Consider the following 16,062-nt stretch of genomic DNA (forward strand, 5'->3'; position numbering starts at 1 on the left):
GAGGCGGACTGCAGGCCACATGACATTCTCTCCGAGTCCCTCGCTCGCCTCTGCGCCGAGTGATGTGCTCCCTCTCCCCTCCTTCCCTCCTTCCCTCCCTCCTCTCCTCTTCCAGTTCCTCCCTCCCTCCCTGCCCTTCAAAGCTTTGACATGTCATCTCCCACCACAAAAACAGAGGTGGGAAGACTCGCTGGCGCTACCGCTGCCTCAGGGTGTCTGGCACTAAAGCTGCCTGCAAATACAGCAGGCAGAAGGAGGAGCGAGCGCACACAGAAGATGACAGAAGGAAGGAGAGAAAGACGACGACAGAAAGGAAAAATGGAAAAAGAACACTCAGTAAGAAAAGGACCACGCACACTAAAGGAGACTCATAAAAAGAAGAGCTGTTATTAAGATGGAGAGACTCTAACATGTGTGTTTTGTTTTTTTTTTAAATGTATCACATCCACACACTTAACACTTTATGAGAAGGCCTAAAAGAAACCTTTTAGGCAGAACCGTGAGGGTCCAGAACTGTGACACAATTCTGGTTGTGTGGCCTCTTGTGCGCACCACAAAAACACCAACCATACCCATAAAGGTCGGACAAATTAAATAAATCGTACCGAGCTAAATGTACGCAAACCGCAATCCCATAATTGAGCAAAACTCTGATTCTAATGCGATTTTCTCCTCCAAGACGAGCAAGTAGTATTTCTACCGACTTTTAAAACATACCACCGGCCGCCATTGCTTATGAATAAATGATCCCAGGCCAAATGTTTGCAGTTTGATGCCACAAGATTTGCAGATTGACTTAAGGAGTAATTATGCACTTGGCTTTTGAACCTCTGAGGCTTTGGGAATGAATTGGTAATTGGCTCCTGCGCAAAATAAGCACATCTCGACCAAAGTCGGCCTTGCCGTGGGCTGAGTGTCAAAAAAGCCACGGGAACCATGCAAACAAGAAGACTGATAACCCGATGATCCGATGCCAGGCCTTTGGGAAGACCCCGAACCAATGAGGTGGAGGGATTCCATTACGGTATGCAGCATAGCTTTGGTGTCAATTTAAGGTTGAGATATGCTAATGTTGGTTATAATGGGGCTATTTTTTTATTCTTATTTAGGTTCAAAATAGTTCACTTTGACGGAAATGTTGAGTGAATTGACTTGTGATGCAGCACCCTCTTCTGCAGCCTGGACTGATCGCCAGCCAATCACAGGGCACATAAAGACAAACAACCATTCACACTCACATTCATACCTATGGACAATTTGGAATGGCTAATTAACCTAGCATGTTTTTGGAATGTGGGAGGAAACCGGAGTACCCGGAGAAAACCCACGCATGCGCGGGGAGAACATGCAAACTCCACACGGCGGGGGGAATTGAACCCTGGTCTCCTAGCTGTGAGGTCTGCGGGCTAACCACTCGACCGCCGTGCAGCCCGCATCTACTGTATATTGACAAAAGTACTGAGACACTAATCAAACTGGAGGTCGAGTGGTCGGTGGCGCGCAGACCTCACAGCTGGGAGACCAGGGTTCAATTCCATCCTCGGCCATCTCTTTGTGGAGTTTGCATGTTCTCCCCGTGCATGCGTGGGTTTCCTCCCACATTCCAAAAACATGCTAGGTTAATTGGCGACTCCAAATTGTCCATAGGTATGAATGTGAGTGTGAATGGTTGTTTGTCTATATGTGCCCTGTGATTGGCTGGCCACCAGTCCAGGGTGGGATAGGCTTCAGCACCCCCTGCGACCCTCGTGAGGATAAGCGGTAGAAAATGAAATGAAAAATGCAGTATTCTACACTGGCCCATAGGTGTCACTAGCACCAGGCTTGATCGCCTGAACAACAGGCTTTTATTGCAGGTTATTATTTGTACCTCAAACAAGCTTTAACCACTGTATGACACCCATAAAACCTTAAAAACCTTAAGGGTGTACCCCGCCTCTCGCCCAAAGACAGCTGGGATAGGCTCCAGCACCCCCGCGACCCTCGTGACGACAAGCAGTAGAAAATGAAGTGAAAAATGCAGTATTCTACACTGGTCCGTGGGTGTCACTAGCACCGGGCTTGATCGCCAGAACAACAGGCTTTTATTGCAGGTTATTATTTGTACCTCAAACAAGCTTTAACCACTGTATGACACCCATAAAACCTTAAAAACCTTAAGGGTGTACCCCGCCTCTCGCCTATAGACAGCCGCCCGAAGTGAGCTGGGATAGGCTCCAGCACCCCCGCGACCCTCGTGAGGACAAGCGGTAGAAAATGAAGTGAAAAATGCAGTATTCTACACTGGTCCGTGGGTGTCACTATCACCAGGCTTGATCGCCTGAACAACAGGCTTTTATTGCAGGTTATTATTTGTACCTCAAAGAAGCTTTAACCACTGTATGACACCCATAAAAACTTAAAAAACCTTAAGGGTGTACCCCGCCTCTCGCCCAAAGACAGCCGCCCGAAGTGAGCTGGGATAGGCTCCAGCACACCCTGCGACCCTCGTGAGGAAAAGCGGTAGAAAATGAATGAATGAATGTTTAAAGCTAACAGTACTACACATGCGGAATAAGCTTAATAGTCAAGACAATGCATGAAACCATATCTATAGTACATTACATATTGTCAGCATCTATCTATAAGGGTTATTTGCAAAAGCTGCAATATAAATTATAACATTAATGTCACCTTTCTTCACAAGCTCATGAAACCATGTCAGGCTCAACAATAATGACGCAATTTAAAATGAAGAGTTATGCCAAAGCAGTAGTGGAATGAAAGAATCACACTGGCAGCCTATGTACAGTATTTCATGGAGTATGACCGCAGTCGCGAGTCGACACGCTGTGATTTACTTTAAGACCAAGCGTGAGCTGCTCTCCAGGGTGAATCTGTTTGCTTATGATATCACCTCCAAAAAGCGTGACCGCGCCGATTTGGTGGCGTTTGTGCTGACACGACATCTCGTTGGATGTTTGACGGGATTTCAGAAGACGCTTCCATCCTGGCACATGCAGGCCGCTCCCACAGGCCTGACTGTCTGTCTCTCTGACTGAGATGGAGCCACCACCGCGATACCAGTTTGAAGGCACAAAGTCAAAGCCGCCATGCAAAAGTAATATTTCACTCTCAGAGAACACTGAAGAGACGTTTTTATTCGTCTCAAGAGAGAGAGAGAGAAACCACAGAAAAGTGCCACAGGGCACCAAACGAGAAAAACAACTCGGGGAACAAGAGAGTTGGCGGCACTCGGGTAGCAGAGAAGACTACTAAGATGATTTATTAGAGTTGATGTCAGCCAGGCTGTACCGCCTCCCATTGTAGGGATGCTAGTCCTCATCACACCATGTCTGATCTAGTTTGGTGTGTCAAACTTCAACATTGAACTAGTTAGTCATCTGTTGCTTCAAAAGGATTTGTTTTTTATTATTCATATTCATGTTTTTACTTTATTATTGTTCCAAAAAAATTGACAGATTATTATTATCTTCAAAGAATCATAACACATATTAAACAGTTACACCAATTTGGACCTTTCCTTAAGTAAATCTGCTACTTTTATACTGCAATTGAATAAATCTGACAATTATTTGAACTGTTATTTATGTACATACCGTATTTTAGCATTATGGTTTTGCATTACTTACTATAAGAGTCTTCTCTATAAAATGACTCCAGTGAGATGATGCTAAAGTTTTTAGAGGTCAACTTTTTCGCACACTGACTTTATCCGTAAGACAACACCGCCACCTAGTGGATAACATGCTCGCTGTTAACAGTCAATAAAGTTACAGGTTTGTTTGGAATCACTGTGCACATGCGCAATAACACATATGGAATAGCCCATTGTACGAGAAGGGAGGGGGGAGCAGTCGAAGCACTCGTGATGGGTTACGTATTCTGATGTAGTTTTAAGCATGTGAATTAAGACTAAAACTGTATTAATATACTTTGAAGCGAAGAAAAAAATAAATAATCCGTTTTATGAGAAGTATGGAAGCCCCTTGAATTTTCGGGGGCCCAAAGAATTGCCTGTTTGCGCCTAATTGTTAAACGGTAGGTCGACATTACTGAGTGCTAATTGAAACACAGCCTAATTCAATCTAGTTCATTGATGCTAGCACACTGCTAGCTCAACACACACATCACACTGGTCATTTTGTGCTTTTAAATTGGAAAACACTGCTTTAGAAAGCAAAAGTAGCCGGTTGCAACCAATCAATTCAGAAACATTACTGATTAGCTCATTCCTTATCAGCACATTTAACATTTAGTGGCAAGAAACAAGCAGGACAATTGACAATGTTAATGAAAAAATAAGAATAGGACAATGCCATTCGTTTATGTTCACATAAACAATTGAAACGTTTGGAAAACTTGTGTATGGAAAAGTGTGTATGTTCCTCCTAAGACACTTCATGACCTCCTATGACATGCACCAGACCAACAAGCCGAAATATCTTCACCGACCACAATGCATAAGACAAGCATGTCCTACCTGCTTCAACTGCCCCACATGGAAATGCATCTTCTGTCACAACTGGATCTCTTTGTGTCGCCACTATTTCATATGCAAATGAAACGCCTCCGATTTCTTTTGATTTCCCCCTCCAATGTTTAAACTGTGCACTGTTACACGACTCCAGCATGAGGGGCCATCCGGCTGTAATTGCTTTTCAGGCTTAATTGTCCCGGCTTGTCTTGTTTCTCCAAGCACCTGTGCTCTGATCAAAGCATGTGATGTGTGGAGTGGGCCTCCATGCACACACGCGTGTGATTGCCTCCTCCCTGTAGAAATGTCTGGCTGTGTTTTGGGAGCACAGACACAGGAGAATTTGAAATAGTCAAAAATTGTCATCATGGAAACCTTATCAAAAGAACAGTTTTGACAGGGTGACTAGTCAATACAAACATAGAAGTTATATGCACACAATGAACACTAAAAAAAAAAGGTTTTCAAAAAGTATGAGGCAGAAAAATAAAACATTTTATTTTGTTTAAACCTATTAAATTATCAGACCAATAAGGGATTATGTAGATAAATCCGACATTAAAAAGGTTGCCTGAATTTGGAGGGTTGCATGTAATTATGTTCACAGGGGCGGGGTTTGCCAGCATGGGGTGCACACTGAGATATATAAATGCCCCCATCAGTCCCAGCTAAGGGAGATGGTATCTACAGCTAACCGTATCTGACACATCTGTAAAGCGGCTGTATTCTACAGACCCCGAGAAGAAATGGAAGCATGGAAGATCCAACTTTGTTTTCTTCTTGTTTGCACTTTGCTGCAAATCTACGATGGGCTTTCTTACAGTGAGGAAGAGGAGCGATGGTTCTTGCATGACTGGCAGGTGAATACGTATCGCTGGATCGAAGGGTCAAGTTTTATGCAGTATACCGATTTATTTTTCCCTTCTTTTGCTGGCATAGGGGCAAGGTAAATCATTGAAGATGACCCGGCCGATTGCAACCCTCATGAAAAGATCAAAACCACTTCGCTTCTATGGACTCATGGGGAAACGCTCAGGTGACCTTTTCTTGGCTTAATATGTAACTGTAGTTACACTGGATTAAGGCGATGTGGAAGAAATACTGTATTTCATCAGATTGTAAAGCATAGTTTCCTTTCTGTCAGGTAACAAAGCAGAGACGGGCTTAATGAGAGGAAAACTCCCCAGCAGAGGTGAGCATAAATGTACCAAAAACACTTAAATGTTTGAAAATATAACCCATTTATTCATTCTAAAAATATCACATCCCCAAAAGCATATTTTAATAATTTAACAGAAAAAGAAAAGTCAGATATTTTTTAGTAACCAGAGCGGCGCCAACTGACATGTTTCATAGAGAAAGCACACAAGCAGGGCATGTTTGTATCGGTATAAAACCCTGAGGTTGTTTTATTTGACTTTATGTGCATTTTTTTTACAGTGGTATCATGTTTTCAGTTTTCATCAAATCAAAGATATTATTATTCATTATTTGGCAGGTTTACCAGCGGAATGGGACACAATCCTGTACTGATGGAGCAAAGAATAAAGAATGAGCAGCTATACGATGATATGCCAACCAAAGACGTGACATTGTCGTTCTCCTCTGATCCGGTTATTTTCAAATGACGCTAATGCTAATCTGAGCTGCTCCCTAATGTGGAGATGTGTGTTGTGTATGCGCACATTCGGGTCATGTACTGTTTGACATTCAAAACTCAGCTGATGCTTCAACAAAAAGGCAATTTAAATGATTTTCCTTTGACTTAAGTGGAACGTATGGGCGCTCAACACACAAAAAAGGAGTCAAATATAAAAGTAAAAAATAAAATATTGACAAAAAAAAGGACCCTTTGATCTATACTGACAGGAGGTTGAGGCTACTTGCGGCTGGTGAGGCTGTGGAGGTGAGTTTATTCAGTAGCCTGAGGATTTTTAGTGCTTATGTCCCCTTGGGAGGAGTCCACTTCAGCGAGCTGGGGTCGATGGTTTTGTTGCCGTTGCCTCGCTTGACCTCCTTGGCTTTCCACTCATCAATCAGATCCTGCGTGCAAGCAGAATGAGCAGAATGAAGCTAAATGGAGTGTCAAAGACTTATGGAGAGGCTAAACCGGATGAGCAAGAGTGAGTGCACTCTTGACATTTCAGACATTTTTACCGCATCCTCTCAGGTGACAAATTGAATATAGTTTAAATTAGTCAGTGTACAGCATGTATGGTAGCATTGATTTACGACTCACGATACTGTATGCACACAGCATGAGGTGAAATGAGCATTATGGAACTGTTGAAAGTCGGTGCTACTACAAATGAGTCGATTATTTCAGTTGTGCGTAAACTAAGATGCATCTTGTGTGTTAGCATGTTATTTATATACGATCATGAGCCTTGACTACATATAAACGCGCGCTACAAGCAAAGGGTAAGTGGAAAGACACTCCAGGAGGATGAGCTCACCTGCCGCTTCAACACCAAGTGCTTCCCCTTCCAGTATTTCAGCATCTGAAGAGACTGCAACGTACTCACAATGTCCACGGGATTGACGGCGGTTTCCTGGCTAATTTCTGTGCATCAAATAAATAGCACACATTTGTTTTGCATGATGGCTTTGTTCACACTTTGATAAGCATTACCCCAAAGGCATTTCATGCAAGTATGTGTAAAAGTTGCATTTGTGTTGCGTGTCTAACCTTTGATGGAAATCTCCTTCCCTTGGAAGTTGTGCATGTACCGCAGTAACACTTCCTTCCAGTAGCTGCGATAGCTGATGAGGCCGAGGTCCGACAGGGGCCTTTCTGGGGAGCCCACCTTCTCCTCCACTTTGGACAGCAGGTAGCCTAAAAGGGAAAAAAAAGGACAGGATTGCCAGAAAATAACCTTTTGACTAAGTATACGATTGCTGAAATACATACTGAAGTCAATGAGCATCTTGCCAAAGCCCTGCCTCATGTATTGCGGCATGGTCAGAATGCAAGAAACATTATAGTTGAGGAAGGAATTCTTCTCCTTGAAACAAAAACAAATCAGAACTGTAAGATTATTTTGTACGTAGACATCAACATTCTAGGACTGCGATCTGTGTGTGCTTACCTTTGAAAAGTATCCCACTAAATGGCACCCCGTGTTGTCGGCCTCAGTCATGACATAAAACAGAAAAGGCTCCACATCGTAGTACAACGTCTTGTGGTCCAGGAAGAGCTTGGCCAGTAAACACAGGTTCTGACAGTAGATCTGAAGGGGAACAAATCTTTTATTCACTCTGTGTATTGTGTTGGTTTGCTTTTATGTCAGCAATTCGTCAGTGGAAACACTGCAATTATTCCATTCATCTTATTGCCCACCTTATTTTTCTTGCCGTCAACTTCAAAAACAGATATGGCGCCTTTCCTGTACACTTCATCTCCTGGAGGATGCTTCCACACACACTTGGCCTGACAAAAAAAAACATGCACACTAATAAAAACACAATCCAATCACCAATTGGTCTGATAGTAATAGATGCCCTCACCATGTGTCGCCTGAGGATGGTCTGGCTCTTCATGTACTTGAGGCAGAATTCACACACATAGAGCCGACCCAGGCGGGCGTACTCCTCGGGATAGGGTGAGTGGTACCAGGTGTCCAGCTCATAGCGGCCAAACAGGATGGTCTTGATCATGTTGCTGCCCTCTGTGATCTGACCCTGGATGCGCAGCTTCTCCTACAAGAGGGTGGAAGACAGGAAGTAAACACGTTGTCACTGTTGGGTTATAACATTCGTGGCAGCACTTTGGCGGCCAAAAACTAGGAATGGGCATCAACATAATTCCTGAATATCTCTATTATGAAACATGTAAAGGGTAGAGACAGGCTCTTACCAGGTCCTCAGATGCACGAGCCTGGGCTTTTCTAAAAAGCTCCAGGTCATAGTCGCTGGTGATGTTCTCCAGCAGAGGCTCCCTGGTGTTGCCGTGAGCCTGCCGATGCTCCTGCGGATCAGACAGGATGAGAAACAAGAATGCTGGAGGACGGGAGCCAGTGTAGTACCATGTGCTTTTCTTTCTGCTCCTTCTGCAGGCCAGAGTTTCTCCCTTTCCTCATTTCAGCCACTTGCTCTTTATATCTGCTCTGCTTCGATGTTGGCGTCTTGAAGACAAAAAAAAAAGATGCATCGATCCAATTACAGTTTAAAGATCCAATATAATTTCAGCGATTATAATTCTCCCCAAAACAGACCTGATGACGTGTTGCGTGTCGGGAATTACTCTCTTCCTGCAACTTCAGCTCGTCTTCCTGCTTCTCACGGCTGACAGCTTTTACCTGGTAAAACAGTCAGTTGAATGTAAAGGATAATTGATAGAAGAAAGAAGAAAGTTGTCACCTTGCATTCATCTGCAGAAAGGTTGTGGTAGAGAGGACATCCTGACACAGCAAAATGGCGTTCGTGTTTTCCTGTGAGGTGACCTATTTAAAGCAAATTAATACAAATTATTCATACTATGATAGGAAATATTTTTATAGTTTTGGATGGAAGTGTAAGGGGTGTTTTACCAAGTGAATTACACCCAGGGGTGGGGCATTTCATGTTAAAGTTGTAAGTCTCATGGCATCGACGACGTTTGGGTCGGTGGGAGAGGTCCTTATCAGAGTCCCTGTTGGCCTGATCTTTGGCCTGGCCCTCATCGTGAGAGGCATTGGGGCTTGAGATATCCAGCTCAGACTCTGAGGACGGTGCATTTCCTGTGGGCGTCAGTGGCGGGGATTCGTCATGATCGGCAGTCTGCTTCAAGTCGGATGTGTCTGGAAAAAAATGAGTTTTTTGTTGTTTTTTTTTAACTTAATGGTTGGAAAAAAGAACGCTATAACCACGTTCCAGTGCGTGTTCACAAACCTTGAGAACTCTGACTTAGACGAGTGGAGGCTCTGGTGAGTCGCTGTCTCTTGGGTCGATTGCCATCACTTTCTGAACTATTGGTCTGCTCTCTTTCAGCAGAGGAGTCAGAATCTTCAGTTCCATCAGATCCACTCCCTGCCATTAGTCTCTAAAAAGGGCAACCAAACAGAAACACTTTTTTACTGATTACGTTGAAATACTTTGATGTATTCTCTCCATGGGGTTGACCCACAGAGCAAGGTTTAGTGCGACGGCTAGTTCTTTATCACGACACCTTTGTATTCATCTTAAACCAATTAGCAGGCCGTTAGCAGTTTCGCGTATGCTACACCATCAACTGAAAAACTACCAGCAAAATGTAACGTATATTTTCTAAACTAAAACCCCAGTGTATTAAAAAAAAAGACCATCAGATTACACGTGCGGTTATTTACTACATAACTGCGTGCACGAGAGGAATGAGCTAGGCTATTAGGCTAGCAAGTTAGCTTTACAACCGTACAAAACTGCATTAGCAAATCATTTAAGTTTAGCCGATACGCCTTCTCATTCGGTTTCCCACCGCCACTTGAGTACATATTTCTTCCAACTATCAACTACGGGTCATTCCGTTTGTTCGGCGTGTATTTGTTAACCAAAATGCTATTTTTACTGAGATGCTTTACATGTCACCTACAAGTTACAGCTACTCTAATCCTCGCTTAAGGCGTTAATAAAACCCACTATTGCATATGTTATTCAGTCCAACGATTGTCTTTAACGACAATTGTAAAAGGAAATGCAGAATTATGACGTGAAACGTCGTGGAACATTCTACCCACAAGGGAAGTACAACACGGTAGCTAACGCTAATCCAAGCAAGCTAACGTCACTGACGTTGCTGCTAGCACATATCATTCTTACCTGCCGTCTGCGAGGCATGTTGAGTTAAGATGATTCGCACGGAAACAGAAAATACTATATTTTCTTATTTTTAAAACAAGTACTTCAAATAATCTGACCCAGATGGAAGTTACATGTAAATAGTGTAGTCTGGATGTGGCGCCACATCGCCCGTACGGGTATTGCTATCATTACCCGGCCAGGAGGGGGCACTAGACCACACACAACCGACTTCTTTGCGTCTTCCTCGTGTGCAATGGCGTCCATGTCAGTGAGTTTCGCCACCTACTGGATAGGAGTTGTATTGCTACAATACGTTGCCCAAAGCAGTTGTAAACGGATCTTTGTCAGGGTGTCCCAAGTGTTGCCCACGGCACATGATAAAATAGACAAATAAATTAATTAATTACTTAATTAAATAATAATAATAATAATGTATGTACCCACAAATAATAATAAAAAAACAATGTTTACCCTTTTGCTTTCCAAACTAGATAAGGGTATCCATAAAGTACAGCTCAGAAAATGCATCTGTTCTTTCGAAAGATCCACGGCCTTACCATAAAGGGTAGTGGAGGGGGTGTCGTTCACCACCCACCCCCAGCAGCTGATACTAACTTCTCCCAGCTGTACTATAAATAGCGTACAAGGCCTTTCCACTGCATTTAGGCAGTCATACATGTGAGCAACAAACAGTACTGTTGTTTCTGTTGTAGTCCAAACTTTGCAATGAACAAGCCCAAAATTGTTAGACCAGAGGAAAGGTAAGTGAGTCCTTGTGGGGGTTTTTTTGGCATAAAAACTATATTTTATGTTATACATGTAATATAGTTTTGTTTTATTTCTGTTCCATCAGCCAGCCTGCACACGCCGTGTGGTTTGATAGGAAAAAATATGTCACCATTAACTTCAGGGTTCAAAAACCCAAAAATGTCCAAGTTGACATCCAAACCGACAAAATGATCTTGTGGTGAGTTCTTACATTTGAAATAAATAACATCGTTTATAGTTTTTTAGAATTTGTGTTGTTAATACTGTGTTTTTAACAGCTGCAAGAACGACACTGATGATGTGTTCTACAACGAGCTGCACTTTTATGACAAAGTCCAAATCCATGTACGGAGTTTGTACAAAAAAAAACGAAAAAAACTTGTTGCATCTTTGTGGTATTTCTAACTGCTGTTGATGATTCTCATAAAGGATTCCAGAGAAAGAGTGTATGACCGCACCATCAATGTTTTGCTCAGGAAGCTCAAGCCGGATTATGCGTGGCCCCGTCTTCAAAAGGATCCAGCAAAGGTCTTTATTTGAAATGTATGATATTATGTAGTTTTGTTGTAAAGCTCACATGCAAACATGTGCTTCCCTCTGCAGCCGAGTTGGATTGCAGTTGACTTTGACAACTGGAGGGATTGGGAGCACGAAGAAGATGAGGGACGGGAGGAGTATGAAAAATACGTGGATGTAAGCAAAGCTGGACAGTTTTTCCTCAAAAGATCTGTTTTTTTTTTTGTTAAAAAGACTTCATATTTCATATCATAATTCAGATGATCCAAGAGATGTCCACCAGTAATAAGGGAGCAACACCAGACATGGGGGATCTTAGTGATGTAAGTCGAGTTTGGTATTTATTTATGGTGCATTTTATTTGATTACTGACATTGACCACAATTGTCTTGCCCCACAGTCTGACTGAGGCTGAACACCACCACCCTTCACCTCGACTGTTCACAGACACAAGACTGCTGCTTGATATTTTTTATATAAATGTGACCCCCCCCCCTTCCCTGTATGGTTATTTATTCAATTAATAAATACAAGTGTTCTCTACCTCAGTAGAATATTTTATATTCAGTTGCAGTTTTTCCATCTTCTGGTGCATGGTGCTCTGGAAGTCACCATTACATTAATTCAGTGCAGGGGCAGGGGCGGAGTTACGAGGTGGCCACTCTTTGTCACTTTTCGGCCACCCCAGCGGCCACCCCCATGGCTGGCAATGTTGAGAAATGCGGCTCTGCGGTGCAGAACATAAGTTCAGCTGTTTCCGCCGCTGTTTGCATTTCACTGCAACACACAACTTGACAACATCTTGCATGAACTGCCATTTTTTTCCACGATTACTTCTGTTTTCTCACAATCTTGACTTTGACTTCAATTCTGAAGCATGATTCAGCACATAAATCCGTTTATAATGGAAGACATGTAAACCAATTATTATGCACTGCGCGGGTTTGGCCGCCATGATGGTGAGCAAAATCCAGGAAACTCTGCATTGAAAATATGTCCTCACCAAATTCGCTTTTCATTTCTCTAATAGACGGTCCATAACAGTGTTATTTATATTTTGGTCATATATTTCTTTTATTTTCGTCTCTTTAACTTTAACACGTGGGTTTTTTCCACTTTTTATATCTCAATGGTAAAAGTCGCTAGTATTAAATTTGACTTTCCTGCTACCCGTAGTAAAATGTCAGCTGCTGACTAGCAAAACACCCCACACGGTGCTTTGTGTCGGAACAATTGAGTTTTTTGAAGAAAAAAAAATAGCTCAATATGACTTTCCAGTGTCAACGAGACAGTTATATAAAAGAGGTATGAACACGTCTGGGATTATATATTCATGCTTAAGTTCTTGGTGGGGAACCGCTGAATGGTTGGTTAGCATGGTTGCTAACGTCTGTCATATAAAACTGTTAGAGACGGTGCAGTTCTATCTCACCTCAAACAGTATTAGTATATAAAACGTACACATTTACTTTGATGTCTTTCTCTTAGTTTGTCACAAGAGTAGCGTCCTGTAGTCCTACGGAGCTCAAACAAGACATCAATGGAAAAAAAGAAACAGTCCAGGGCTTCATTGTGAAGCTTCAAGACACCATCTTATTCCCCGAGGGAGGTGGTCAGGTAGGCTTCTCTTGCTAGGTAAGGTACGAATGCCAAATGAGGAACTTTATATCTGTCATTTTACTCACCAGCCAGATGACCACGGACTGATTGGTGACGTCCCCGTTCTGAGGGTGACGAGACAGGGCCAAGATGCGGCTCACTTGGTGGGGTCGCCTTTGGAGGTGGGTCTTGAGGTCCAAGTGAAGGTGGACTGGGAGAGGAGGTTTGACCACATGCAACAACACTCAGGTGAGTAGGTAAGTTCTTTTTTTGGGGGGGGGGTTCTCATAGCTTATGTTTACACTGAATTGGTTTCTGGTCCTAATTCTTAGGTCAACATTTGATCACAGCTTTGGCTGAAACTATGTTTGGATACAAGACCACATCCTGGTACGTTCACACGTTAAATACAATCATTTCATCTTAAGGAAGTTGAAATAAATTCTCAAGATGTCATTGTTTTCAATTCAAGATTGAATTTTCCGCCGATTGGGAATGACTTTAAATGAAGTTCTAATCCAGGGGTGGGCAAACTACGGCCCGGGGGCCACATGCGGCCCACCAAGCGTTTAAATCCGGCCCGCCAGTTGCTTTTAAGTATTTCAACTTTTAACATACCAGCTGGCAACATGACTTTCAAGTCGGATGTCTTATTCAGTAAAAAAATAAAAAAATGATGTGGTCTGATGTTTAAAGTGCTCCTGAAAAAAAGGAAATGAGAACATATAGCTGATAGTATGACAATTAAAATTAGACAAATAATTCATGGCGTAAAATTATAAGCGTAAAAATTATTAAAATTAAAATTATTAAAATTATTAAAATTATTAAAATTATTAAAATTATTAAAATTATTAAAATTATTAAAATTATTAAAATTATTAAAATTATAAGCGAAAAATCGTGTGTGTTAAATATATGTTCTGGCCCCCCGCACAATTTTGTTAACTCAATGCGGCCCATGAGTCAAAAAAGTTTGCCCACCCCTGTTCTAATCTGTTGTTACCCATCCTTGTTCTCAGGGAGCTCGGGCGTCAGAGAACCGCCATTGAACTGGACACACCGTCTGTAAAACCCGCCCAGTTACAATCCCTGGAGGATGCCGTGAATGAGAAGATCCGAGCTCACATCCCAGTCTGTGTTAAGCTTCTTTCTATGGACAGCCCTGAAGTGGAAAAGGTGTGTCTAAGTTGTAGATGATCGTAGAACATTAGATACTAATACGGTCTAATATGCAATGTATTAACAGTCTCCTCATTGTGTTAGAAGAATACATTTTTAATACTGTTGTATTGGATCTGTGCAGGTGAGGAGTCGAGGGCTCCCTGATGACCACACATGGCCAATTCGCATTATCGATATCGAAGGTGTGGATGCCAACATGTGTTGTGGAACCCACGTGTCAAACCTCAGTCACTTACAGGTAGTACCTAATGGGTGGGCAGCATTCAGCAGCTCTCCAATGTGCTTTAGAGGGTTGCTTGTGCGTCTTACACTTGTACCAGTCACACAAATCAACTCAGCAGGATGCAATTCTCACTTCTTTTTTTTTGTGTTAAAGGTAATCAAGCTGCTGGGGACAGAGAAAGGAAAGAAAAACAAAACCAATTTAATTTTCCTGGCAGGAAACCGAGTGCTGAAATATGCAGAGAAAAGCTACAATACCGGGCGCTCTTTGGTAGCTCTTCTCAAGTAAGCTGCCAACTATCATTTGTGTCAATAGATACCTTTACTACGTGTGATACTTTGTTCAACAGAACCGGACCCGATGAGCATGTTGAGGCTGTGGACAAGTTGCAGAAATCTGTGAAGCTTCTGCATAAAGTGAGCCAAGAGTTGACTTTTTTTTTGTTTAGTTAGTTTGCGTTGAGGTTTGTAAAAAATATTTTTTGGTAGACGAACTTAAACCTGCTTCGAGACATGGCGCTCCTCATTGCTCACAACTTTAAGAATGACCCACAAAAGGGGAACTTCTTCAGCTTGCACAAGTAAGAGACTGCTTCACATTCACTTAAACCTTCCCTTGACATTACAGTCAAACTAAATGATCCCTCTGACCTCCAGGAAAGAAGGAGACAGTGAATTCATGACGATCATTGCTAATGAAATAAACACACAGGTAAGACTTAAGTGTTTTTTTTTTTGGTGATTTTTAGTAAATGACTTTTGTGGTTCTTCCCAGGAAACTTTGGTTTTTCTGACTGTGGGAGAGGAGAAGGGACCTGGTTCGTTTCTGCTGGCTGGACCCAGTGAAAAAGTAACCCAGATGGGACCCCGGTAGGTTACTCACCCCGCTCGTCATAGTCTATTCTATTCTATATTCAGGCATGAACATCAAATTTGGTCCAACTCTGCAGGTTATTAGAGCTGCTGCAAGGGAAAGGAGCAGGGAAGAACGGTCGCTTCCAAGGCAAAGCTAACAGCCTGGCACGAAGAGGGGAGGTGGAAGCTCTTCTTCAACAACACTGCAATCATCAGACCACACAGGAAGAATAAATCCAGTTCACGTTTAATTTATATTTTCATTTTGAAAAGGGAAACAATAGTTTGTGTAGCCCATATGTACAAGCCAATCCCGTGTGTGCTGTATAGTGTACAAAAAATAACTTTTAATTAAAATGGATTTGTAATACATTCATTTAGTGATTCCTTACTGCATCCCAAATCTGTCAGTATTGTGCTTTTATGTAACAGAGATTATTTTTTTGTGACATTTACATGTGGTACTGGGTGGCAGAAGATGCTAAACTCGTGCAAACAGGCAAGTTTCCCATTACCAGCCTAAAAACAAAACTACACTGGATTTAAAAAGTGTTGGGCAGTTACTAGCTTTCCTTTGTTCTTTGCAGATTGACTCATAGAGGCTTCACGATCTTCATTGAGATGTAGTTCTGCAAAAAGTCAAACAAAAATTAATACATTGAACATCAAGCATAAAGCTGCCA

The 16,062-nt window shown here is 42.3% G+C and overlaps 5 protein-coding genes across 15 annotated transcripts in view; 3 read left to right on the forward strand and 2 right to left on the reverse strand.

Annotated features, from left to right (window-relative positions):
* Window positions 1–3,965: 3,965 nt before the first annotated feature.
* si:ch211-131k2.2 (uncharacterized) lies at window positions 3,966–6,915 on the forward strand. 2 transcript variants are annotated; one of them, XM_058061258.1, is made up of 5 exons: window positions 3,966–4,041; window positions 5,211–5,337; window positions 5,417–5,513; window positions 5,622–5,669; window positions 5,976–6,915. In XM_058061258.1, the coding sequence occupies exons 2-5, from the start codon at window positions 5,224–5,226 to the stop codon at window positions 6,008–6,010; spliced, it is 294 nt and encodes a 97-aa protein (XP_057917241.1). In that variant the 5' UTR covers window positions 3,966–4,041; window positions 5,211–5,223; the 3' UTR covers window positions 6,011–6,915. The 2 variants fall into 2 exon arrangements, with proteins under 2 accessions (XP_057917241.1, XP_057917243.1); XM_058061260.1 differs by lacking the exon at window positions 3,966–4,041 and having other exon boundaries at window positions 5,161–5,337.
* kat7b (K(lysine) acetyltransferase 7b) lies at window positions 5,713–13,336 on the reverse strand. Of its 3 annotated transcripts, none has more exons than XM_058061235.1 (14): window positions 13,204–13,336; window positions 9,347–9,497; window positions 9,007–9,255; window positions 8,837–8,919; window positions 8,692–8,775; window positions 8,503–8,601; window positions 8,334–8,444; window positions 7,985–8,176; window positions 7,818–7,907; window positions 7,567–7,707; window positions 7,389–7,482; window positions 7,167–7,313; window positions 6,934–7,040; window positions 5,713–6,520 (listed from the first exon to the last, which is right to left on the reverse strand). In XM_058061235.1, the coding sequence occupies exons 2-14, from the start codon at window positions 9,489–9,491 to the stop codon at window positions 6,419–6,421; spliced, it is 1,644 nt and encodes a 547-aa protein (XP_057917218.1). In that variant the 5' UTR covers window positions 9,492–9,497; window positions 13,204–13,336; the 3' UTR covers window positions 5,713–6,418. The 3 variants fall into 3 exon arrangements, with proteins under 3 accessions (XP_057917218.1, XP_057917217.1, XP_057917219.1); XM_058061234.1 differs by lacking the exon at window positions 13,204–13,336 and adding an exon at window positions 10,253–10,460; XM_058061236.1 differs by lacking the exon at window positions 13,204–13,336 and adding an exon at window positions 10,073–10,217.
* Window positions 9,526–12,040, forward strand: ptges3l (prostaglandin E synthase 3 like). 3 transcript variants are annotated; one of them, XM_058061253.1, is made up of 8 exons: window positions 9,526–10,498; window positions 10,948–10,995; window positions 11,088–11,201; window positions 11,281–11,347; window positions 11,432–11,530; window positions 11,606–11,695; window positions 11,779–11,841; window positions 11,919–12,040. In XM_058061253.1, exons 1-8 carry the CDS (start codon window positions 10,386–10,388, stop codon window positions 11,925–11,927), a joined length of 603 nt encoding a protein of 200 aa, XP_057917236.1. In that variant the 5' UTR covers window positions 9,526–10,385; the 3' UTR covers window positions 11,928–12,040. The 3 variants fall into 3 exon arrangements, with proteins under 3 accessions (XP_057917236.1, XP_057917237.1, XP_057917239.1); XM_058061256.1 differs by having other exon boundaries at window positions 9,636–9,707; XM_058061254.1 differs by lacking the exon at window positions 10,948–10,995 and having other exon boundaries at window positions 9,540–10,498.
* Window positions 12,668–15,763, forward strand: aarsd1 (alanyl-tRNA synthetase domain containing 1). The gene is made up of 12 exons (XM_058061246.1): window positions 12,668–12,823; window positions 13,007–13,135; window positions 13,207–13,366; window positions 13,450–13,507; window positions 14,140–14,296; window positions 14,424–14,540; window positions 14,679–14,809; window positions 14,875–14,941; window positions 15,014–15,105; window positions 15,182–15,236; window positions 15,300–15,394; window positions 15,475–15,763. Exons 1-12 carry the CDS (start codon window positions 12,785–12,787, stop codon window positions 15,611–15,613), a joined length of 1,239 nt encoding a protein of 412 aa, XP_057917229.1. The 5' UTR covers window positions 12,668–12,784; the 3' UTR covers window positions 15,614–15,763.
* Window positions 15,611–16,062, reverse strand: part of LOC131109324 (myoferlin-like) — a 35,532-nt gene continuing 35,080 nt past the window's right edge. For all 6 annotated transcript variants that reach the window (XM_058061218.1, XM_058061217.1, XM_058061219.1 and 3 more), the window contains one exon: window positions 15,611–16,008. In XM_058061218.1, coding sequence (XP_057917201.1) covers window positions 15,973–16,008 — 36 coding nt within the window. In that variant the 3' untranslated portion in view covers window positions 15,611–15,972. The remainder of the gene's footprint in view (window positions 16,009–16,062) is intronic.

This window comes from Doryrhamphus excisus, chromosome 22 (genome assembly GCF_030265055.1).
Source record: "Doryrhamphus excisus isolate RoL2022-K1 chromosome 22, RoL_Dexc_1.0, whole genome shotgun sequence".
In the NCBI taxonomy this organism is placed as follows: Eukaryota; Metazoa; Chordata; class Actinopteri; order Syngnathiformes; family Syngnathidae; genus Doryrhamphus; species Doryrhamphus excisus.